This window comes from Oncorhynchus gorbuscha, unplaced genomic scaffold, assembly GCF_021184085.1.
Source record: "Oncorhynchus gorbuscha isolate QuinsamMale2020 ecotype Even-year unplaced genomic scaffold, OgorEven_v1.0 Un_scaffold_1944, whole genome shotgun sequence".
Taxonomy (NCBI): Eukaryota; Metazoa; Chordata; class Actinopteri; order Salmoniformes; family Salmonidae; genus Oncorhynchus; species Oncorhynchus gorbuscha.
This window is the reverse complement of record NW_025746588.1, coordinates 39,992-65,042: the sequence shown is the minus strand read 5'-3', so window position 1 is coordinate 65,042 and position 25,051 is coordinate 39,992. Positions and strand designations below refer to the sequence as shown.

Below are 25,051 nucleotides of genomic sequence, written 5' to 3'. Positions count from 1 at the left end.
ACACTGTTATGTACTACTAATGTCTGTCAAGACAGGACCGTACTGTGGTATTACACTTATGTACTACTAATGTACTAGTATCTAAGAGGATAAGGAATATCTACAGGTGGAACATGTACACAATATAACACATTACCAAAGCATCTAAGGACGCGAACACTGACTCTGACATTGTATTCTGTTATGTGACAGTAGCATAACGTTGGACACACCTGCTCATTCAAGGGTTTTTCTTTATTTTTTACTATTTTCTACATTGTAGCATAATAGATGAAGACATCAAAACTATGAAAAGCAGTGAAGTCCTATTACCAGTCAGATAGGAAGTAGCAGTGAAGTCCTATTACCAGTCAGATAGGAAGTAGAAGTGAAGTCCTATTACCAGTCAGATAGGAAGTAGCAGTGAAGTCCTATTACCAGTCAGATAGGAAGTAGCAGTGAAGTCCTATTACCAGTCAGATAGGAAGTAGCAGTGAAGTCCTATTACCAGTCAGATAGGAAGTAGCAGTGAAGTCCTATTACCAGTCAGATAGGAAGTAGCAGTGAAGTCCTATTACCAGTCAGATAGGAAGTAGCAGTGAAGTCCTATTACCAGTCAGGTAGGAAGTAGCAGTGTCAACACTGCCAAGTGGCTGAGATGTCCTCCACTGAGTCCACAGTCCTCTCCACCATAAACACCATCTGTTGTCTGTACACCTCTGACCACAGATCAAATCAAATGAAATTAAATGTTATTGGTCTCCTACACACATTTATCTGATGTTATCGCAGGTGTAGCGAAACAGTGCAGTAATATCTAACAAAACATGCAAATCCCCACAATTTCTTTGAAGAAATGGATGAAGAAATATTGAGAAATGGTAGAACGAGGAATGTCAGAGTCCGGAATATAAATATACAGTTTGTTTACAATGTATACTCCAGTTTCAACTGTTCTGCCTTATTATTATTCGACCATGCTGGTCATTTATGAACATTTGAACATCTTGGCCATGTTCTGTTATAATCTCCACCCGGCACAGCCAGAAGAGGACTGGCCACCCCACATAGCCTGGTTCCTCTCTAGGTTTCTTCCTAGGTTTTGGCCTTTCTAGGGAGTTTTTCCTAGCCACCGTGCTTCTACACCTGCATTGCTTGCTGTTTGGGGTTTTAGGCTGGGTTTCTGTACAGCACTTTGAGATATCAGCTGATGTACGAAGGGCTTTATAAATACATTTGATTTAATATATGATGGTGTGTCTAGACATTATGGACCGTATATGAATATAAAAGGTGTGTACAGTAGTAGTTATATAGGATGAGCCTTGACTAGAATACAGGGTGGAGTACTGGGTGGTTGACAGCTAGTAACAGTGAGTAAAGTTCAGGACAGGGTACTGTGAGGAGGCCGGCTTGAGGTGACTATTTAACAGTCTGATGACCTGGAGATAGACCACATATTAACCACACAATAAGTATTGTGGTGGCAGCATCATGTTATGAGTATCCTTGTCACTGGCAGGGATTGGGGTTTGTCAGGATCAAAATACATATGAAAGGAGCAAAGCCCAGGTAAAAAGTTAGAGGAAACCCACCTCAGTCTTCTGAAAACCTGTTTCCATCACATCTGTCTTGAGTTTTTTTATACGGTATGACTTGACTCAAATAAAAACTTTGGATGGAAACGTGGTTAATCAATCTGTAAACAGCCTAATTATTTCCCCATCAGGAAGCTCCGGTAAACAGTGGTTGTAGTGCACTGCTGCCACCACCAGGCCTGGAGTCCATTTTGACTTTGTTGATAGCTAGCTGCTGTGCGGACAAAGACGTAGCAGCTAGCTAACTGGCTAGCAATTAACCTATTGTGTGTATTGAACATTCATATTGGACATGCATTTGTAATGCTTCTCACCTGTGTGCAGTTTCATGTGTTCTTTCAACTTTCCTGAATGGTTAAATCTCTTTCCACAGTGGGAGCAGTGGTAGGGCTTCTCCCCGGTGTGTATTCGCTCATGAGCTTTCAGGTTTCCTAACTGGGTAAAACGCTTTCCACACTGAGAGCAGCAGTAAGGCTTCTCTCCTGTGTGTATTCGCTCATGAACTTTCAGGCATCGTAAATGGGTAAAATGCTTTGCGCACTGGGAGCAGTGGTAAGGCTTCTCCCCTGTGTGGATTCTCTCATGGCTTCTAAGTGACTGTGATGAGTAATATATCTTCCCACAGTCTAAGCATTTGTAAGGTTTCTCACCTGTGTGTACTCGCTCATGAGCTTTCAGGTTTCCTAACTGGGTAAAACTCTTTCCACACTGGGAGCAGCGGTAAGGCTTCTCCCCTGTGTGTATTCGCTCATGAGCTTTCAGGCTTCCTAAATGGGTAAAACGCTTTGCACACTGGGTGCAATGGTATGGCTTCTCCCCTGTGTGTATTCGCTCGTGACCTTTAAGGGTTCGTAACAATTTGAAACTCTTTCCACACTGGGAGCAATGGTGTGGCTTCGCTCCTGTGTGTGTCCGCTTGTGTCTTTTCAGGCTTCCTAACTTGGTAAAACTCTTTCCAATCTGGGAGCAGAGGTGTCGTCTTGCTGGTTCGGACGTCTCTGGTTCCTCCAAGTTTGGTTTTCCTCCTGCCAAAGACAGTGTTAATTATTGTGTCCAAAACCTTCATTTATTTTTTACTACATGAATATTGAAAACAAATGTTTGCATTATTTTTAAATAGTTGAACATAATATACTTTAAGGGTATATTAGTTCCAGGATCTCTGCCAGTGTTAAAGTTATGGGCCATTTAATACAGAGAGATTAGCATAGTAGGACATGTAACTTAAGGTTACCTAACATAACCCCTGTTCTATGATATTATAAACCTCGTTAGGGGCGGAGTCTAGGGAGATCCAATCAAACAACGTCAATCGAGCAACGGCCAATAGCAGACGACTCCACTTCCCTATAAGGGACATGGTCGCTCCCGTCTTCCATGTGTGAAAGGTAACATGGTGAATATCATAGAATCTGTTTTAAGTTCTATTTCAATGACTCGTTAGTCTCTCACTTTGGGGATAGAGTCAACTACCATAGAGCTCATATATTTTCCGATGCCAAGTCTAGACAGGACCATCGCTCAGAGGTCCCCACTCTACTCACCGTATGTGTAGTGATGTCCAGTCAGTAGAACCTCATGAAGGTACATCACCACAATATGCTGCATTACAGATCTCTTGAACAGAGAGATGCCTTTGAACAAGGCCTATGATGTAGCCATACCTCTGGTGGATTGAGGCATCAAGCCCTCTGGAGGTGTCAGATCCTTGCTGCTATAGAACCTCATGAAGGTATTTTTTTATTTGTATTTATTTAACCTTTTTTGTGTGTTGAGAAGTAGAGGATCACTAGTTTGAGTCCAGTATGGGGACAGAGGAGGAAACTAAACTGTTAGCAGCACACGGGAGTCAGTTACATGGGAGTCAGTTACACGGGAGTCAGTCACACTGGAGTCAGTCACACAGCGGTCAGTTACACTGCGGGAGTCAGTTACACGGGAGTCAGTCACACTGGAGTCAGTTACACTGGAGTCAGTTACACTGGAGTCAGTTACACTGGAGTCAGTCACACTGGAGTCAGTCACACGGGAGTCAGTTACACTGGAGTCAGTTACACTGGAGTCAGTCACACTGGAGTCAGTCACACTGGAGTCAGTTACACTGGAGTCAGTTACACTGGAGTCAGTTACACTGGAGTCAGTCACACTGGAGTCAGTCACACTGGAGTCAGTTACACTGGAGTCAGTCACACTGGAGTCAGTTACACTGGAGTCAGTTACACTGGAGTCAGTCACACTGGAGTCAGTTACACTGGAGTCAGTTACACTGGAGTCAGTCACACTGGAGTCAGTCACACTGGAGTCAGTCACACTGGAGTCAGTTACACTGCGGGAGTCAGTTACACGGGAGCCAGTTACACGGGAGTCAGTTACACGGGAGTCAGTTACACGGGAGTCAGTTACACTGCGGGAGTCAGTTACACGGGAGTCAGTTACACGGGAGTCAGTTACACTGCGGGAGTCAGTTACACTGCGGGAGTCAGTTACACTGCGGGAGTCAGTTACACCCGAGTCAGTTACACTGCGGGAGTCAGTTACACGGGAGTCAGTTACACTGGAGTCAGTTACACTGGAGTCAGTTACACAGGCGTCAAAGTTAGTAATCTCAAAATGAAGACATGTTCTGTTAAGGTCTATATGTTGGAGTCCCCCCCCCCCAAATAATGCTTTTCATTCAATCAATTTTCATAGCTTTTAGAAAAGGATTACAGAACTTGTTTTAAAATACACATACCTTGATGAAGACAGCTTGGCTGTCAAAACGTTGGATATTTTTGCATCTGAGCTCCGAGAATGTGCAGCTCTCCTTTATTTTCAAGTTTTCTACTCAGCACCTCGCCTAAATAGGTGTGCGTTTCTTTTTCTTCTCGATGAAAATATACATTTGCCATTTTTAACTGTAGATTAGATGTTAATGAAGCAATACAGACCACATTGAAGTGTCTGGAGTTTAGTTCTAGAGTCTTGTAAAGATATGGGGTTGACTGGGACAGGCAATGTAACATCTATGTTTTTAGGAAAACATGAACCTTACATTGGATCATCTTGAAACTTTCTCTCTAAAACTAACTTTCATTAAGGTTTTATATAGTCTATTGGTTTCTCTCTTTTCATTGGCAGAATCCTTTTTCAGTGTTATGATATTCATAACATCCATATCCACCAGTCTATCTTCATGTCAACTAACAGAACTCTGCTGGTTGTCCTGGTAACAGATAGCAGTGGACAGATCTATTTCATTTGTTCAAACTAAACTACAAAACTTACTTTGATGAGCTAAATCTGATCCTTTCTTATCTTCTCCTCCTCTCACTGTTCCACTCAGCCCCGTTGTTTTCCTGCAGTCCACCAGCAGCACAGACAACCTCTTCATACCCAGCAGTAAGGTGCCACCGGGAGAGGCACGACACATGGACTCCGGGAGGGAGGAAGGGCTAGCGTTGTCCTGGTAACCATAGAGGAGACACAGACACATGTCATTATGGATGCTGATGTCACTGTTGTCATGAAGTGCTCTACAGAAACCCAGCCCAGACCCCGATAGAGCAAGCTGTATGTTAGACCAGACCAAGCTGTATGCTAGACCAGACCAAGCTATATGCTAGACCAGACCAAGCTGTACCATCTGGTGTTCTGATCTGGAGAGACTCTTCTCTTCCTCGTCAGCATCAGGATGTTGTTGAGGCTCCCCAGAGGATCCACAATAGTCATGTCTCTCTCCTGTGTGAATGAGAACATCAAACAGATGGTAAACTTATGATCTACTATTACAATCACAGGGTCTTACAAGAGGCATGAATATGTCTAAAAGGGCCTAAAATGGAAACTTTCATCATCATTTTATAAAATATTGTTTGTGATGCAAATGTAAAAGGGTTGTTCCACGAAATGGGTTCCTTTTGCGTCCCTTTGATATTTTAAGTATAAATGATGCTCCAATATTGCATTTTTAAAAGCCTGTTATATCAGATGGGGAACTTTAATGTCGACCACATGGAGAATTCAATACATCTCATTTAAAAGCCTGTTATATCAGATGGGGAACTTTAATGTCGACCACATGGAGAATTCAATACATCTCATTTAAAAGCCTGTTATATCAGATGGGGAACTTTAATGTCGACCACATGGAGAATTCAATACATCTCATTTAAAAGCCTGTTATATCAGATGGGGAACTTTAATGTAGACCACATGGAGAATTCAATACATCTCATTTAAAAGCCTGTTATATCAGATGGGGAACTTTAATGTCGACCACATGGAGAATTCAATACATCTCATTTAAAAGCCTGTTATATCAGATGGGGAACTTTAATGTCGACCACATGGAGAATTCAATACATCTCATTTAAAAGTCCCCCAAATATATGAACCAACTGCAGAATGAACATTTCACAATTTATAGAGTACGAAACGTATTTACGTGTAGAAGAACTTCAGTATAATGCCCCTTAAAAACCACACATTAGTTCAACAACGGCATAGTTCGTGCCCCTGTTTAAGACTGTACTCACTGGTGTTAATCAGATATTCTGTATCCTCCTCTTTCACTCCCAAGACGTCTTCCACCTTCACCTTTACTGAGATACCATCCTCTTCCTCTCTAAAAGGTTCTATCTCTTCTTTCACTGTAACAGCCTCCTCTTCTTTCACTGTAACAGCCTCCTCTTCTTTCACTGTAACAGCCTCCTCTTCTTTCACTGTAACAGCCTCCTCTTCTTTCACTGTAACAGCCTCCTCTTCCATGACAATGTTCAGTCCCAGAGCTTCTTTCTCCGTCCAGCAGTCCTCCTCTTCATTAGCAGGGGAGGAGTAGTTCAGTGAGCTCATGGTCAGGGATGTTAGCTAGTTAGTTAGCATTAGCGACTAGCCTCGTGCTAACCTCAGTATCAATCTTTAACACGTTTTCAAATTTAACAAGAACATTAGGTTAAAGGTCATCAGATGATAAGTCAGAAGTCAGACAGAAATGCGTTTAAAACACTGAGATTAGCTAATGTACACAAACACGGTGTAAAGCGTCAATCTATCGTTTTTATGTTGTCTAGCAGGCTACCGAGGTGGTTGAAAGAGTAGCCGTGTTGTTTTTCCTGAAGAAGGGTCCCGTCCAGTCCATTATACGTCACACAAGAAGCATCACCTGAAAGACGCTCATCGCCATCTGCTGACTGGAGTGGGTAACGCAGTTTGGAAACAATAGTTACTACACTTTTTGTATTGGAAAGAACGTCATGATAATTTAACAATAAACTGCTATATTTTCTCTTACGTCTTACAAATAATACGTTCCTGTACACAGACGTAGAAGCTTAATATGAATATGTGGATGATGAATAAATACATCTATGAACAGGTAGTGTGTTAAAATACATTTGCTCTGTTCATTTTCACATTCGTTTTTATCTAGATGTGACGACACTATTCCCTAAAAGCCACGCTCTATAAGATACAAATCATCCTGTAAACAATAGAGCAAATGCATCACATGCAAATAGCACTTGAATATATGTGGTGCTTTACACTGGGACTACAAAACATTAAGAACACCTGCTCCTTCCATGACTTCGACTGACCAGGTGAACCCAGGCTAAAGCTATGATCCCTTATTGATGTCACTAGTTAAATCCACTTCAGTCAGTGTAGGTGAAGGGGGGGGGGAGTCAGGAATTTTAAGGCCCAAGATAATTGAGTCATGGATTGTGTATGTGTACCATTCAGAGGGTGAATGGTGTAGACAATATGTGTAAGTGTTTTTGAACAGGGGATGGTAATAGGTTCCAGGGGCACCAGTTTGTGACATGAACTGCAACGCTACAGTTTTTCAGCTCAAGTTTCCCATGTGTACCAAGAATGGTCCACCACCCTAACAGTGGAGGTCAGTGCCCTTCAAGATGAGGGAGGACCATTTTGTTTTTCATGAGCAATGCCTTATTTCTACTACAGCATGTTGGATGACTGTCATTCATATTCCATTCACCCAGTTCAATATAACAGCGATAGGTTTAGACCACTACATGATACTCACATTTACATTTTTATTTGGTGACGTGATTATCTTTACTATAGTTTTTGCATTGTTTTATCATCATCATCATCATCATCATCATTTATCATTGGGAAGCATTGAAGACAATGGGCCAGCATCCTGTGGAAAGATTGACACCTTGTAGAGTCCATGCCCCGACGAATTGAGGCTGTTCTGAGGGAGAAAGGGGAGGGTCCAACTCCATATTAGGAAGGTGTTCCAAATGTTTGGTATAATCAGTGTACATATCTGCCATTTAGCAAACACTTTTATCCAAAGTGATTTGCAGTCGTCTGCAAACACTTTACATATTGGTGGTCCCAGGAATCAAACCCACTACCCTGGTTTTACAAGCACTATACTCCACCAACTGAGCTACAGGACCACAATGAATGATCAAGGAATGACGCAGATAAACTGTCTGACCTTCATTCCCACAGCCTTCATCACCATCCCTGGAGTCTCTTTACTGTCTGATCTTCATTCCTACAGTCTTCATCACCATCCCTGGAGTCTCTTCACTGTCTGATCTTCATTCCTACAGCCTTCATCACCATCCCTGGAGTCTCTTCACTGTCTGATCTTCATTCCTACAGCCTTCATCACCGTCCCTGGAGTCTCTTCACTGTCTGATCTTCATTCCTACAGCCTTCATCACCATCCCTGGAGTCTCTTCACTGTCTGAACTTCATTCCTACAGCCTTCATCACCATCCCTGGAGTCTCTTCGCTGCACATCAGACAAGTTCTGAAGAGTTCCAGAAGCTGTACTTCATCTCCTTGTTAGGAGCAGAGTTTCAGACTCTCTGAAATTATCAAAGGTAAGACCCAGGTGCAGACAGTGTCCCAGGTGCAGACAGTGACCCAGGTGCAGACAGTGACCCAGGTGCAGACAGTGACCCAGGTGCAGACAGTGACCCCCAGGTGCAGACAGTGACCCCCAGGTGCAGACAGTGACCCCCAGGTGCAGACAGTGACCCCCAGGTGCAGACAGTGACCCCCAGGTGCAGACAGTGACCCAGGTGCAGACAGTGACCCCCAGGTGCAGACAGTGACCCAGGTGCAGACAGTGACCCAGGTGCAGACAGTGACCCAGGTGCAGACAGTGACCCAGGTGCAGACAGTGACCCAGGTGCAGACAGTGACCCAGGTGCAGACAGTGACCCAGGTGCAGACAGTGACCCAGGTGCAGACAGTGTCGAAATTACCTATGAATACACAGGGAAAATGGGCAACACCTGGGAGTTATTACTCGAACATGGGCAGGCAAAAGGACAGGTCGAGGGTCAGGCAAAGGTGCAGAACGGCAGGCAGGCTCAAGCAGAATGGTCAATGCCGGGGAAATCAGGAAACAGGAACACAGGTATGAATACACAGGGACAATGGGCAACACCTGGAGAGGGGTGGAGACAACCACAAAGACAGAGGTATGAATACACAGGGACAATGGGCAACACCTGGAGAGGGGTGGAGACAACCACAAAGACATAGGTATGAATACACAGGGACAATGGGCAACACCTGGAGAGGGGTGGAGACAACCACAAAGACAGAGGTATGAATACACAGGGACAATGGGCAACACCTGGAGAGGGCTGGAGACAACCACAAAGACAGAGGTATGAATACACAGGGACAATGGGCAACACCTGGAGAGGGCTGGAGACAACCACAAAGACAGAGGTATGAATACACAGGGACAATGGGCAACACCTGGAGAGGGGTGGAGACAACCACAAAGACAGAGAACACAGGTATGAATACACAGGGACAATGGGCAACACCTGGAGAGGGGTGGAGACAACCACAAAGACAGAGGTATGAATACACAGGGACAATGGGCAACACCTGGAGAGGGCTGGAGACAACCACAAAGACAGAGGTATGAATACACAGGGAAAATGGGCAACACCTGGAGAGGGGTGGAGACAACCACAAAGACAGAGGTATGAATACACAGGGACAATGGGCAACACCTGGAGAGGGGTGGAGACAACCACAAAGACAGAGGTATGAATACACAGGGACAATGGGCAACACCTGGAGAGGGCTGGAGACAACCACAAAGACAGAGGTATGAATACACAGGGACAATGGGCAACACCTGGAGAGGGGTGGAGACAACCACAAAGACAGAGGTATGAATACACAGGGACAATGGGCAACACCTGGAGAGGGCTGGAGACAACCACAAAGACAGAGGTATGAATACACAGGGACAATGGGCAACACCTGGAGAGGGGTGGAGACAACCACAAAGACAGAGGTATGAATACACAGGGACAATGAGCACACCTGGAGAGGGCTGGAGACAACCACAAAGACAGTGAACACAGGTATGAATACACAGGGACAATGGGCAACACCTGGAGAGGGGTGGAGACAACCACAAAGACAGAGAACACAGGTATGAATACACAGGGACAATGGGCAACACCTGGAGAGGGGTGGAGACAACCACAAAGAACACAGGTATGAATACACAGGGACAATGGGCAACACCTGGAGAGGGGTGGAGACAACCACAAAGAACACAGGTATGAATACACAGGGACAATGGGCAACACCTGGAGAGGGGTGGAGACAACCACAAAGGACACAGGTATGAATACACAGGGACAATGGGCAACACCTGGAGAGGGGTGGAGACAACCACAAAGACAGAGGTATGAATACACAGGGACAATGGGCAACACCTGGAGAGGGGTGGAGACAACCACAAAGACAGAGGTATGAATACACAGGGACAATGGGCAACACCTGGAGAGGGGTGGAGACAACCACAAAGACAGAGGTATGAATACACAGGGACAATGGGCAACACCTGGAGAGGGGTGGAGACAACCACAAAGACAGAGGTATGAATACACAGGGACAATGGGCAACACCTGGAGAGGGGTGGAGACAACCACAAAGACAGAGGTATGAATACACAGGGACAATGGGCAACACCTGGAGAGGGGTGGAGACAACCACAAAGACAGAGGTATGAATACACAGGGACAATGGGCAACACCTGGAGAGGGGTGGAGACAACCACAAAGACAGAGGTATGAATACACAGGGACAATGGGCAACACCTGGAGAGGGGTGGAGACAACCACAAAGAACACAGGTATGAATACACAGGGACAATGGGCAACACCTGGAGAGGGCTGGAGACAACCACAAAGACAGAGGTATGAATACACAGGGACAATGGGCAACACCTGGAGAGGGGTGGAGACAACCACAAAGACAGAGGTATGAATACACAGGGACAATGGGCAACACCTGGAGAGGGGTGGAGACAACCACAAAGACAGAGGTATGAATACACAGGGACAATGGGCAACACCTGGAGAGGGGTGGAGACAAGCACAAAGACAGAGGTATGAATACACAGGGACAATGGGCAACACCTGGAGAGGGGTGGAGACAACCACAAAGAACACAGGTATGAATACACAGGGACAATGGGCAACACCTGGAGAGGGGTGGAGACAACCACAAAGACAGGTGAACCAGATCAGGGTGTGACAGCAATACATCAACAGCACAACGTTCATGTCACTATGTGCAGTAATGTGTAACCAATAAGAAACCTGTCCCTTTCCACTCGTCTATTATCTTTGTTTAGAAATAGCCATTTGTGATGACTTACTGATGCTTCTAGTGTGTCTCCTCAATGAAGAGAGCTGCGTGACCATGTGACACCATCCTTGATGTGGGGAAGAGTGTTGGACAGGCACATCCTGTTCCTGTTAAGACACCTGGCCAGCTGAGTGCAGGTGGGCTCTCCTGTCCAACATGAGCCTCCTACCATGGACAGATTTTTCACCTCGTGTTACGTCTCTTGGAAGAGGGAACGCAACTCCCTGTGGAGTGAAAAGGGGACTGTAGGTGCGAGGATGACAAAGGCAGATCATTTATTGGGGCTGAACTGAATCAAAGAAAGTAAATGTCAAAGTCCCCTCTCCTACCTGCCTACCCACTACTTACCTAACCTACCCTCTCCTACCTGCCTACCCACTACTTACCTACCCTACCCTCTCCTACCTTACCTGCCTACCCACTACTTACCTACCCTACCCTCTCCTACCTTACCTGCCTACCTACTACTTACCTAACCTACCCTCTCCTACATGCCTACCCACTACTTACCTAACCTACCCTCTCCTACCTGCCTATCCACTACTTACCTAACCTACCCTCTCCTACCTGCCTACCCACTACTTACCTAACCTACCCTCTCCTACCTGCCTACCCACTACTTACCTAACCTACCCTCTCCTACTTTACCTGCCTACCCACTACTTACCTAACCTACCCTCTCCTACCTTACCTGCCTACCCACTACTTACCTAACCTACCCTCTCCTACCTTACCTGCCTACCCACTACTTACCTAACCTACCCTCTCCTACCTTACCTGCCTACCCACTACTTACCTAACCTACCCTCTCCTACCTTACCTGTCTACCCACTACTTACCTAACCTACCCTCTCCTACCTTACCTGCCTACCCACTACTTACCTAACCTACCCTCTCCTACCTTACCTGCCTACCCACTACTTACCTAACCTACCCTCTCCTACCTTACCTGCCTACCCACTACTTACCTAACCTACCCTCTCCTACCTTACCTGCCTACCCACTACTTACCTAACCTACCCTCTCCTACTTTACCTGCCTACCCACTACTTACCTAACCTACCCTCTCCTACCTTACCTGCCTACCCACTACTTACCTAACCTACCCTCTCCTACCTTACCTGCCTACCCACTACTTACCTAACCTACCCTCTTCTACCTGCCTACCCACTACTTACCTAACCTACCCTCTCCTACCTGCCTACCCACTACTTACCTAACCTACCCTCTCCTACCTGCCTGCCTACTACTTACCTAACCTACCCTCTCCTACCTGCCTGCCTACTACTTACCTAACCTACCCTCTCCTACCTGCCTACCCACTACTTACCTAACCTACCCTCTCCTACCTGCCTACCCACTACTTACCTAACCTACCCTCTCCTACCTGCCTACCCACTACTTACCTAACCTACCCTCTCCTACCTGCCTACCCACTACTTATCTAACCTACCCTCTCCTACCTTACCTGCCTACCCACTACTTACCTAACCTACCCTCTCCTACCTGCCTACCCACTACTTACCTAACCTACCCTCTCCTACCTGCCTACCCACTACTTACCTAACCTACCCTCTCCTACCTTACCTGCCTACCCACTACTTACCTAACCTACCCTCTCCTACCTGCCTACCCACTACTTACCTAACCTACCCTCTCCTACCTGCCTACCCACTACTTACCTAACCTACCCTCTCCTACTTTACCTGCCTACCCACTACTTACCTAACCTACCCTCTCCTACCTTACCTGCCTACCCACTACTTACCTAACCTACCCTCTCCTACCTTACCTGCCTACCCACTACTTACCTAACCTACCCTCTCCTACCTTACCTGCCTACCCACTACTTACCTAACCTACCCTCTCCTACCTTACCTGTCTACCCACTACTTACCTAACCTACCCTCTCCTACCTTACCTGCCTACCCACTACTTACCTAACCTACCCTCTCCTACCTTACCTGCCTACCCACTACTTACCTAACCTACCCTCTCCTACCTTACCTGCCTACCCACTACTTACCTAACCTACCCTCTCCTACCTTACCTGCCTACCCACTACTTACCTAACCTACCCTCTCCTACTTTACCTGCCTACCCACTACTTACCTAACCTACCCTCTCCTACCTTACCTGCCTACCCACTACTTACCTAACCTACCCTCTCCTACCTTACCTGCCTACCCACTACTTACCTAACCTACCCTCTTCTACCTGCCTACCCACTACTTACCTAACCTACCCTCTCCTACCTGCCTACCCACTACTTACCTAACCTACCCTCTCCTACCTGCCTGCCTACTACTTACCTAACCTACCCTCTCCTACCTGCCTGCCTACTACTTACCTAACCTACCCTCTCCTACCTGCCTACCCACTACTTACCTAACCTACCCTCTCCTACCTGCCTACCCACTACTTACCTAACCTACCCTCTCCTACCTGCCTACCCACTACTTACCTAACCTACCCTCTCCTACCTGCCTACCCACTACTTATCTAACCTACCCTCTCCTACCTTACCTGCCTACCCACTACTTACCTAACCTACCCTCTCCTACCTGCCTACCCACTACTTACCTAACCTACCCTCTCCTACCTTACCTGCCTACCCACTACTTACCTAACCTACCCTCTCCTACCTGCCTACCCACTACTTACCTAACCTACACTCTCCTACCTGCCTACCCACTACTTACCTAACCTACCCTCTCCTACCTTACCTGCCTACCCACTACTTACCTAACCTACCCTCTCCTACCTTACCTGCCTACCCACTACTTACCTAACCTACCCTCTCCTACCTTACCTGCCTACCCACTACTTATCTAACCTACCCTCTCTTACCTGCCTACCCACTACTTACCTAACCTACCCTCTCCTACCTGCCTACCTACCCTCTCCTACCTGCCTACCTACTACTTACCTAACCTACCCTCTCCTAACTTACCTGCCTACCCACTACTTACCTAACCTACCCTCTCCTACCTGCCTACCCACTACTTGTCTAACCCACCCTCTCCTACCTTACCTGCCTACCCACTACTTACCTAACCTACCCTCTCCTACCTGCCTACCCACTACTTATCTAACCCACCCTCTCCTACCTTACCTGCCTACCCACTACTTACCTAACCTACCCTCTCCTACCTGCCTAGCCACTACTTATCTAACCTACCCTCTCCTACCTTACCTGCCTACCCACTACTTACCTAACCTACCCTCTTCTACCTGCCTACCCACTACTTACCTAACCTACCCTCTCCTACCTTACCTGCCTACCCACTACTTACCTAACCTACCCTCTCCTACTTTACCTGCCTACCCACTACTTACCTAACCTACCCTCTCCTACCTGCCTACCCACTACTTACCTAACCTACCCTCTCCTACCTTACCTGCCTACCCACTACTTACCTAACCTACCCTCTCTTACCTTACCTGCCTACCCACTACTTACCTAACCTACCCTCTCCTACCTTACCTGCCTACCCACTACTTACCTAACCTACCCTCTCCTACCTGCCTACCCACTACTTACCTAACCTACCCTCTCCTACCTGCCTACCCACTACTTACCTAACCTACCCTCTCCTACCTTACCTGCCTACCCACTACTTACCTAACCTACCCTCACCTACCTTACCTGCCTACCCACTACTTACCTAACCTACCCTCTCCTACCTGCCTACCCACTACTTACCTAACCTACCCTCTCCTACCTGCCTACCCACTACTTACCTAACCTACCCTCTCCTACCTGCCTACCCACTACTTACCTAACTTACCCTCTCCTACCTGCCTACCCACTACTTACCTAACCTACCCTCTCCTACCTGCCTACCCACTACTTACCTAACCTACCCTCTCCTACCTGCCTACCCACTACTTACCTAACCTACCCTCTCCTACCTGCCTACCCACTACTTACCTAACCTACCCTCTCCTACCTGCCTACCCACTACTTACCTAACCTACCCTCTCCTACCTGCCTACCCACTACTTACCTAACCTACCCTCTCCTACCTGCCTACCCACCACTACTTATCTAACCTACCCTCTCCTACCTGCCTACCCACTACTTACCTAACCTACCCTCTCCTACCTTACCTGCCTACCCACTACTTACCTAACCTACCCTCTTCTACCTGCCTACCCACTACTTACCTAACCTACCCTCTCCTACCTGCCTACCCTCTCCTACCTTACCTGCCTACCCACTACTTACCTAACCTACCCTCTCCTACCTGCCTACCCACTACTTACCTAACCTACCCTCTCCTACCTTACCTGCCTACCCACTACTTACCTAACCTACCCTCTCCTACCTTACCTGCCTACCCACTACTTACCTAACCTACCCTCTCCTACCTTACCTGCCTACCCACTACTTACCTAACCTACCCTCTCCTACCTTACCTGCCTACCCACTACTTACCTAACCTACCCTCTCCTACCTTACCTGCCTACCCACTACTTACCTAACCTACCCTCTCCTACCTGCCTACCCACTACTTATCTAACCTACCCTCTCCTACCTTACCTGCCTACCCACTACTTACCTAACCTACCCTCTCTTACCTTACCTGCCGGTTGCGGTTGGAGCGAGTGGTCGCATCTGCACGTCGCTCCAACGGGTAGTATAACTTTTTCATTATATTTCATTATATCACAACGGTTTGATTTGTCTTATCTTAGCAATTTCTTCTCAGCTAGCTACATAGCCGTCTTTGTATCAAAGATAATTGCGTAATTATCGTATTTCGCCGTCCTAACGTAGTCTTCACTAGCCAGCTAGCTAACGTCCACTGATTAGCTGCACTGGAGAAACTGTTACACTCAACTGAACGACTTGATTAGTTTAGTGTTAGCTAGCTACATAGCTGTCTTTGCTGTCTTCGTATCATCGTATCATCGTATCCAAGATAATTGTGTTGTTTAGGTTTAGAGTGTGTAGTCTTAGAGTGATTATCTTAATTTACCGAGGTTAGCTAGCCAGCTATTTGTCGTCCTTAACGTAGGTGACTCTGCTAGCTAGCCAACAGCTAGCCAACGCTAGCCAACGTCTTCTGTATAGAACTCAACTACCCGGTCGCATTCACAGGTTGTATCACATTTTCACTTCATTTTCATTACAGTACAACGGTTTGATTTGTTTGATCGTAGCTAGCTACTTAGCTAGCTACATAGCCGTCTTTGTATCAAAGATAATTGTGTAGTCTAGAGCGATTTTCTAGGTTCGCTAGCCATCTATTGTCGTTCTTTTAACGCAACGTAACGTAAACAACACTGCTAGCTAGCCTGCTAGCCCCCGAATAGCAACACTGCAGAAACTATTACACTCAACGGAACGACTTGATTAGTGTAGTGTCAACAACGCAGCCACTGCCAGCTAGCCTACTTCAGCAGTACTGTATCATTTTAATCATTTTAGTCAATAAGATTCTTGCTACGTAGCTTAACTTTCTGAACATTCGAGACGTGTAGTCCACTTGTCATTCCAATCTCCTTTGCATTAGCGTAGCCTCTTCTGTAGCCTGTCAACTATGTGTCGGTTTATCCCTGTTCTCTCCTCTCTGCACAGACCATACAAACGCTCCTCACCGCGTGGCCGCGGCCACCCTACTTTGGTGGTCCCAGCGCGCACGACCCACGTGGAGTTCCAGGTCTCCGGTAGCCTCTGGAACTGCCAATCTGCGGTCAACAAGGCAGAGTTCATCTCAGCCTATGCCTCCCTCCAGTCCCTCGACTTCTTGGCCCTGACGGAAACATGGATCACCACAGACAACACTGCTACTCCTACTGCTCTCTCTTCGTCCGCCCACGTGTTCTCGCACACCCCGAGAGCGTCTGGTCAGCGGGGTGGTGGCACCGGGATCCTCATCTCTCCCAAGTGGTCATTCTCTCTTTCTCCCCTTACCCATCTGTCTATCGCCTCCTTTGAATTCCATGCTGTCACAGTTACTAGCCCTTTCAAGCTTAACATCCTTATCATTTATCGCCCTCCAGGTTCCCTCGGAGAGTTCATCAATGAGCTTGATGCCTTGATAAGCTCCTTTCCTGAGGACGGCTCACCTCTCACAGTTCTGGGCGACTTTAACCTCCCCACGTCTACCTTTGACTCTTTCCTCTCTGCCTCCTTCTTTCCACTCCTCTCCTCTTTTGACCTCACCCTCTCACCTTCCCCCCTACTCACAAGGCAGGCAATACGCTCGACCTCATCTTTACTAGATGCTGTTCTTCCACTAACCTCATTGCAACTCCCTCCAAGTCTCCGACCACTGCCTTGTATCCTTTTCCCTCTCGCTCTCATCCAACACCTCCCACACTGCCCCTACTCGGATGGTATCGCGCCGTCCCAACCTTCGCTCTCTCTCCCCCGCTACTCTCTCCTCTTCCATCCTATCATCTCTTCCCTCCGCTCAAACCTTCTCCCACCTATCTCCTGATTCTGCCTCCTCAACCCTCCTCTCCTCCCTCTCTGCATCCCTTGACTCTCTATGTCCCCTATCCTCCAGGCCGGCTCGGTCCTCCCCTCCCGCTCCGTGGCTCGATGACTCATTGCGAGCTCACAGAACAGGGCTCCGGGCAGCCGAGCGGAAATGGAGGAAAACTCGCCTCCCTGCGGACCTGGCATCCTTTCACTCCCTCCTCTCTACATTTTCCTCCTCTGTCTCTGCTGCTAAAGCCACTTTCTACCACGCTAAATTCCAAGCTGCTGCCTCTAACCCTAGGAAGCTCTTTGCCACCTTCTCCTCTCTCCTGAATCCTCCGCCCCCTCCCCCCCTCCTCCCTCTCTGCAGATGACTTCGTCAACCATTTTGAAAAGAAGGTCGACGACATCCGATCCTCGTTTGCTAAGTCAAACGACACTGCTGGTTCTGCTCACACTGCCCTACCCTGTGCTCTGACCTCTTTCTCCCTCTCTCTCCAGATGAAATCTCGCGTCTTGTGACGGCCGGCCGCCCAACAACCTGCCCGCTTGACCCTATCCCCTCCTCTCTTCTCCAGACCATTTCCGGAGACCTTCTCCCTTACCTCACCTCGCTCATCAACTCATCCCTGACCGTTGGCTACGTCCCTTCCGTCTTCAAGAGAGCGAGAGTTGCACCCCTTCTGAAAAAACCTACACTCGATCCCTCCGATGTCAACAATTACAGACCAGTATCCCTTCTTTCTTTTCTCTCCAAAACTCTTGAACGTGCTGTCCTTGGCCAGCTCTCCCGCTATCTCTCTCTGAATGACCTTCTTGATCCAAATCAGTCAGGTTTCAAGACTAGTCATTCAACTGAGACTGCTCTCCTCTGTATCACGGAGGCGCTCCGCACTGCTAAAGCTAACTCTCTCTCCTCTGCTCTCATCCTTCTAGATCTATCGGCTGCCTTCGATACTGTGAACCATCAGATCCTCCTCTCCACCCTCTCCGAGTTGGGCATCTCCGGCGCGGCCCACGCTTGGATTGCGTCCTACCTGACAGGTCGCTCCTACCAGGTGGCGTGGCGAGAATCTGTCTCCTCACCACGCGCTCTCACCACTGGTGTCCCCCAGGGCTCTGTTCTTGGCCCTCTCCTATTCTCGCTATACACCAAGTCACTTGGCTCTGTCATAACCTCACATGGTCTCTCTTATCATTGCTATGCAGACGACACACAATTAATCTTCTCCTTTCCCCCTTCTGATGACCAGGTGGCGAATCGCATCTCTGCATGTCTGGCAGACATATCAGTGTGGATGACGGATCACCACCTCAAGCTGAACCTCGGCAAGACGGAGCTGCTCTTCCTCCCGGGGAAGGACTGCCCGTTCCATGATCTCGCCATCACGGTTGACAACTCCATTGTGTCCTCCTCCCAGAGCGCCAAGAACCTTGGCGTGATCCTGGACAACACCCTGTCGTTCTCAACTAACATCAAGGCGGTGGCCCGTTCCTGTAGGTTCATGCTCTACAACATCCGCAGAGTACGACCCTGCCTCACACAGGAAGCGGCGCAGGTCCTAATCCAGGCACTTGTCATCTCCCGTCTGGATTACTGCAACTCGCTGTTGGCTGGGCTCCCTGCCTGTGCCATTAAACCCTTCAACTCATCCAGAACGCCGCAGCCCGTCTGGTGTTCAACCTTCCCAAGTTCTCTCACGTCACCCCGCTCCTCCGTTCTCTCCACTGGCTTCCAGTTGAAGCTCGCATCCGCTACAAGACCATGGTGCTTGCCTACGGAGCTGTGAGGGGAACGGCACCTCAGTACCTCCAGGCTCTGATCAGGCCCTACACCCAAACAAGGGCACTGCGTTCATCCACCTCTGGCCTGCTCGCCTCCCTACCACTGAGGAAGTACAGCTCCCGCTCAGCCCAGTCAAAACTGTTCGCTGCCCTGGCCCCCCAATGGTGGAACAAACTCCCTCACGACGCCAGGACAGCGGAGTCAATCACCACCTTCCGGAGACACCTGAAACCCCACCTCTTTAAGGAATACCTAGGATAGGTTAAGTAATCCCTCTCACCCCACCCCCCCTAAGTTTTAGATGCACTATTGTTAAGTGACTGTCCCACTGGATGTCATAAGGTGAATGCACCAATTTGTAAGTCGCTCTGGATAAGAGCGTCTGCTAAATGACTTAAATGTTAAATGTAATGTAATGTACCCACTACTTACCTAACCTACCCTCTCCTACCTTACCTGCCTACCCACTACTTACCTAACCTACCCTCTCCTACCTTACCTGCCTACCCACTACTTACCTAACCTACCCTCTCCTACCTTACCTGCCTACCCACTACTTACCTAACCTACCCTCTCCTACCTTACCTGACTACCCACTACTTACCTAACCTACCCTCTCCTACCTTACCTGCCTACCCACTACTTACCTAACCTACCCTCTCCTACCTTACCTGCCTACCCACTACTTACCTAACCTACCCTCTCCTACCTTACCTGCCTACCCACTACTTACCTAACCTACCCTCTCCTACTTTACCTGCCTACCCACTACTTACCTAACCTACCCTCTCCTACCTTACCTGCCTACCCACTACTTACCTAACCTACCCTCTCCTACTTTACCTGCCTACCCACTACTTACCTAACCTACCCTCTCCTACTTTACCTGCCTACCCACTACTTACCTAACCTACCCTCTCCTACCTTACCTGCCTACCCACTACTTACCTAACTTAGCACCACCTGGTGCGCTCACCAAAATACAGGGGGGGTTATCCACCCAGGTCTTACCTAGTGTGCATAGACAGTAAATACTATGGGTTATGTATGCCCATAGGCCTCTTGCCTAAGCACTTCCTAGGTGTCTTCCCCCTGCATAGACAGTAAATACTACGGGTTATGTATGCCCATAGGCCTCTTGCCTAAGCACTTCCTAGGTGTCTTCCCCCTGCATAGACAGTAAATACTATGGGTTATAATAATAATAATAATATATGCCATTTAGCAGACGCTTTTATCCAAAGCGACTTACAGTCATGTGTGCATACATTCTACGTATGGGTGGTCCCGGGGATCGAACCCACTAGGCCTCTTGCCTAAGCATTTCCTAGGTGTCTTCCCCCTGCATAGACAGTAAATACTACAGGTTATGTATGCCCATAGGCCTCTTGCCTAAGCACTTCGTAGGTGCCTTCCCCCCTGGGAACATAGACAGTAAATACTACAGGTTATGTATGCCCATAGGCCTCTTGCCTAAGCACTTCCTAGGTGTCTCCCCCCTGCATAGACAGTAAATACTACAGGTTATGTATGCCCATAGGCCTCTTGCCTAAGCACTTCCTAGGTGCCTACCCCCTGCATAGACAGTAAATACTACAGGTTATGTATGCCCATAGGCCTCTTGCCTAAGCACTTCCTAGGTGTCTTCCCCCTGCATAGACAGTAAATACTACAGGTTATGTATGCCCATAGGCCTCTTGCCTAAGCACTTCCTAGGTGTCTCCCCCCTGGGAACATAGACAGTAAATACTACAGGTTATGTATGCCCATAGGCCTCTTGCCTAAGCACTTCCTAGGTGTCTTCCCCCTGCATAGACAGTAAATACTACAGGTTATGTATGCCCATAGGCCTCTTGCCTAAGCACTTCCTAGGTGCCGTCCCCCTGCATAGACAGTAAATACTACAGGTTATGTATGCCCATAGGCCTCTTGCCTAAGCACTTCCTAGGTGCCTTCCCCCCTGGGAACATAGACAGTAAATACTATGGGTTATGTATGCCCATAGGCCTCTTGCCTAAGCACTTCCTAGGTGTCTTCCCCCTGCATAGACAGTAAATACTACAGGTTATGTATGCCCATAGGCCTCTTGCCTAAGCACTTCCTAGGTGTCTTCCCCCCTGGGAACACATGAAACAGAATAATACAAACGTAAGGAAACCATTTCAAGAATCAAAAACACTGTGCCCTATTGGCACACATATACATATAGATCAGCAGCTACAAAATACTTAACAAAAACCTCTGAGCAACAACCAACACAAGACATATCAATGAGCAACAACCAACACATATCAATGAGCAACAACCAACACATATCAATCAGCAACAACCAACACATATCAATCAGCAACAACCAACACATATCAATCAGCAACAACCAACACAAGACATATCAATCAGCAACAACCAACACATATCAATCAGCAACAACCAACACATATCAATGAGCAACAACCAACACAAGACATATCAATCAGCAACAACCAACACATATCAATCAGCAACAACCAACACATATCAATGAGCAACAACCAACACAAGACATATCAATCAGCAACAACCAACACATATCAATCAGCAACAACCAACACATATCAATGAGCAACAACCAACACAAGACATATCAATGAGCAACAACCAACACAAGACATATCAATGAGCAACAACCAACACAAGACATATCAATCAGCAACAACCAACACATATCAATGAGCAACAACCAACACAAGACATATCAATCAGCAACAACCAACACATATCAATCAGCAACAACCAACACATATCAATCAGCAACAACCAACACATATCAATCAGCAACAACCAACACAAGACATATCAATCAGCAACAACCAACACAGGACATATCAATCAGCAACAACCAACACATATCAATCAGCAACAACCAACACATATCAATCAGCAACAACCAACACAGGACATATCAATCAGCAACAACCAACACATATCAATCAGCAACAACCAACACATATCAATCAGCAACAACCAACACATATCAATCAGCAACAACCAACACAAGACATATCAATCAGCAACAACCAACACATATCAATCAGCAACAACCAACACATATCAATCAGCAACAACCAACACAAGACATATCAATCAGCAACAACCAACACATATCAATCAGCAACAACCAACACAAGACATATCAATCAGCAACAACCAACACAAGACATATCAATCAGCAACAACCAACACATATCAATCAGCAACAACCAACACAGGACATATCAATCAGCAACAACCAACACAGGACATATCAATCAGCAACAACCAACACAAGACATATCAATCAGCAACAACCAACACATATCAATCAGCAACAACCAACACAAGACATATCAATCAGCAACAACCAACACAAGACATCAATCAGCAACAACCAACACAAGACATATCAATCAGCAACAACCAACACAAGACATATCAATCAGCAACAACCAACACAAGACATATCAATCAGCAACAACCAACACATATCAATCAGCAACAACCAACACATATCAATCAGCAACAACCAACACATATCAATCAGCAACAACCAACACATATCAATCAGCAACAACCAACACATATCAATCAGCAACAACCAACACAGGACATATCAATCAGCAACAACCAACACAGGACATATCAATCAGCAACAACCAACACATATCAATCAGCAACAACCAACACAAGACATATCAATCAGCAACAACCAACACATATCAATCAGCAACAACCAACACAAGACATATCAATCAGCAACAACCAACACAAGACATATCAATCAGCAACAACCAACACATATCAATGAGCAACAACCAACACATATCAATCAGCAACAACCAACACATATCAATGAGCAACAACCAACACATATCAATCAGCAACAACCAACACAAGACATATCAATCAGCTCTCTCCTAACAAAGAAACACTTGCTTTTCTAGCTTCAGAAGGAATCGGTAATTGTAGACAGCTGTTTCTGACGAGAGGGCGGGGTCAGCGCCAATCATCAATGGGGCCGACCAATCAGCTGCTTCGAAGAATCCAGGAAGCCATTTCCTGAAATGCAAAACCCATAACACACAGAAACTGGGGAATGTAACACCAAGTCGTTTCTGGGATTCAAACCAGGGATCTTTCAGTTACTGGCCCAACACCCTTAACCACTAGGCTACCTGCAGCAGGAGTCCCATGTTGACAGGAGACCCCACCTTTATTTCTCCCTCATTATGAACATTCATATTGGTCAACAGTCCTACTGTGTGTATTGAACATTCATATTGGACTGTAGCAGCTGGCTAACTGGCTACTGATCAACCTATTGTGTGTATTGAACATTCATATTGAACAGCCTTACCTATAGAGTAGCACCACCACCCATCAGCCCGTTCTCTTCTTGATGTCAAAGCTGCAGTGCATTGTTTTTATAGGAGTTTATGATGAATAATCCTATTTATTTCAAGCCCCACTAAGATGTCACCATACTATTCATTTAAAGCCCCTCTGTCAGATATAAACCATCAGAGTGGGAAACCAACTGACATGGAAACAATGGAGCAAATGTATCACTATCAGAGGGGTGTATTATGACATCAGATAGAACTACTCAGACATTCCAAATATCACTTGATTATCAGAGGGGTGTATATTATGACATCAGATAGAACTACTCAGACATTCCAAATCGGGCTTCATCCATATCATGAAGGTGGATATTGATCCAACCATTTCCAAAGTAATGACCGGGCTGATGGAAACAGGATATGCCTGAACACTTTTATAAATGAAGACAGACGATTTGTTGGTTTGTTTTACATGGTGGGTCTTTTTTGTGTCAGTAAACATGAATAAGTGATAAATGGCAGTGGAAACTCCTTTGCCAAATATTTATATAATAACCATCATCTCGAAGTTAAACATGGAGTCATGTGATGATATGTTGTGTGGTCCTCCCACTATGACTTGGGAAACCATGCAGTTTATTAGGCTACAAATTAAATAAGTTATGAACTTCACAGGGTGGTGAAAGTGGAGGTGATGAGCTTGATGCTCCTTTCCAATACATTTTGATGGTCTTATTCTGGTGACGTGATGATCGATGCTTGGTTGCCATTTGACAAATAAAATAATATCTCTCTTATCCATAATAATCTCATCATGTAGGTAGCCTACCAACACTGTATGTGTGAGCTGCTGGCTACAGTGCACGGGACAAGAGCACATTTTCTATATAACGCAACAGTTTTATAAAACCATCAGTTGAAAATGCGATGGAAACCCATTTAACTTGGTGGTCCTGTAGCTCAGTTGGTAGAGCATGGCGCTTGTAACGCCAGGGAAGTGGGTTCAATCCCCCGGGACCACCCATACGTAGAATGTATGCACACATGACTGTAAGTCGCTTTGGATAAAAGCGTCTGCTAAATGGCATATATACATATATATATAACTTGTATTTTTCATTCAGTACATGGGAATTCAACAGGAAAACATTTTTTTCCGTGCACTACGTCATCACGCAAATACTTTTATCCGCAATAGATATGTTTGATGCAAACATTTCCGATGGGAAAATGC

At 46.6% G+C, this 25,051-nt stretch overlaps 1 protein-coding gene and 1 non-coding gene across 3 annotated transcripts; one reads left to right on the top strand and one right to left on the bottom strand.

The window, feature by feature from the left end:
* Positions 1 to 301: 301 nt before the first annotated feature.
* Positions 302 to 6,653, bottom strand: LOC124024596 (zinc finger protein 184-like). 2 transcript variants are annotated; one of them, XM_046338491.1, is made up of 5 exons: positions 6,095 to 6,653; positions 5,200 to 5,297; positions 4,845 to 5,022; positions 1,892 to 2,602; positions 302 to 698 (listed from the first exon to the last, which is right to left on the bottom strand). In XM_046338491.1, exons 1-5 carry the CDS (start codon positions 6,408 to 6,410, stop codon positions 616 to 618), a joined length of 1,386 nt encoding a protein of 461 aa, XP_046194447.1. In that variant the 5' UTR covers positions 6,411 to 6,653; the 3' UTR covers positions 302 to 615. The 2 variants fall into 2 exon arrangements, with proteins under 2 accessions (XP_046194447.1, XP_046194448.1); XM_046338492.1 differs by lacking the exon at positions 1,892 to 2,602.
* Positions 6,654 to 24,766: 18,113 nt separating this feature from the next.
* trnat-ugu lies at positions 24,767 to 24,837 on the top strand. Its single transcript has one exon. It is a non-coding gene; the product is annotated as a tRNA-Thr (tRNA).
* Positions 24,838 to 25,051: the final 214 nt, after the last annotated feature.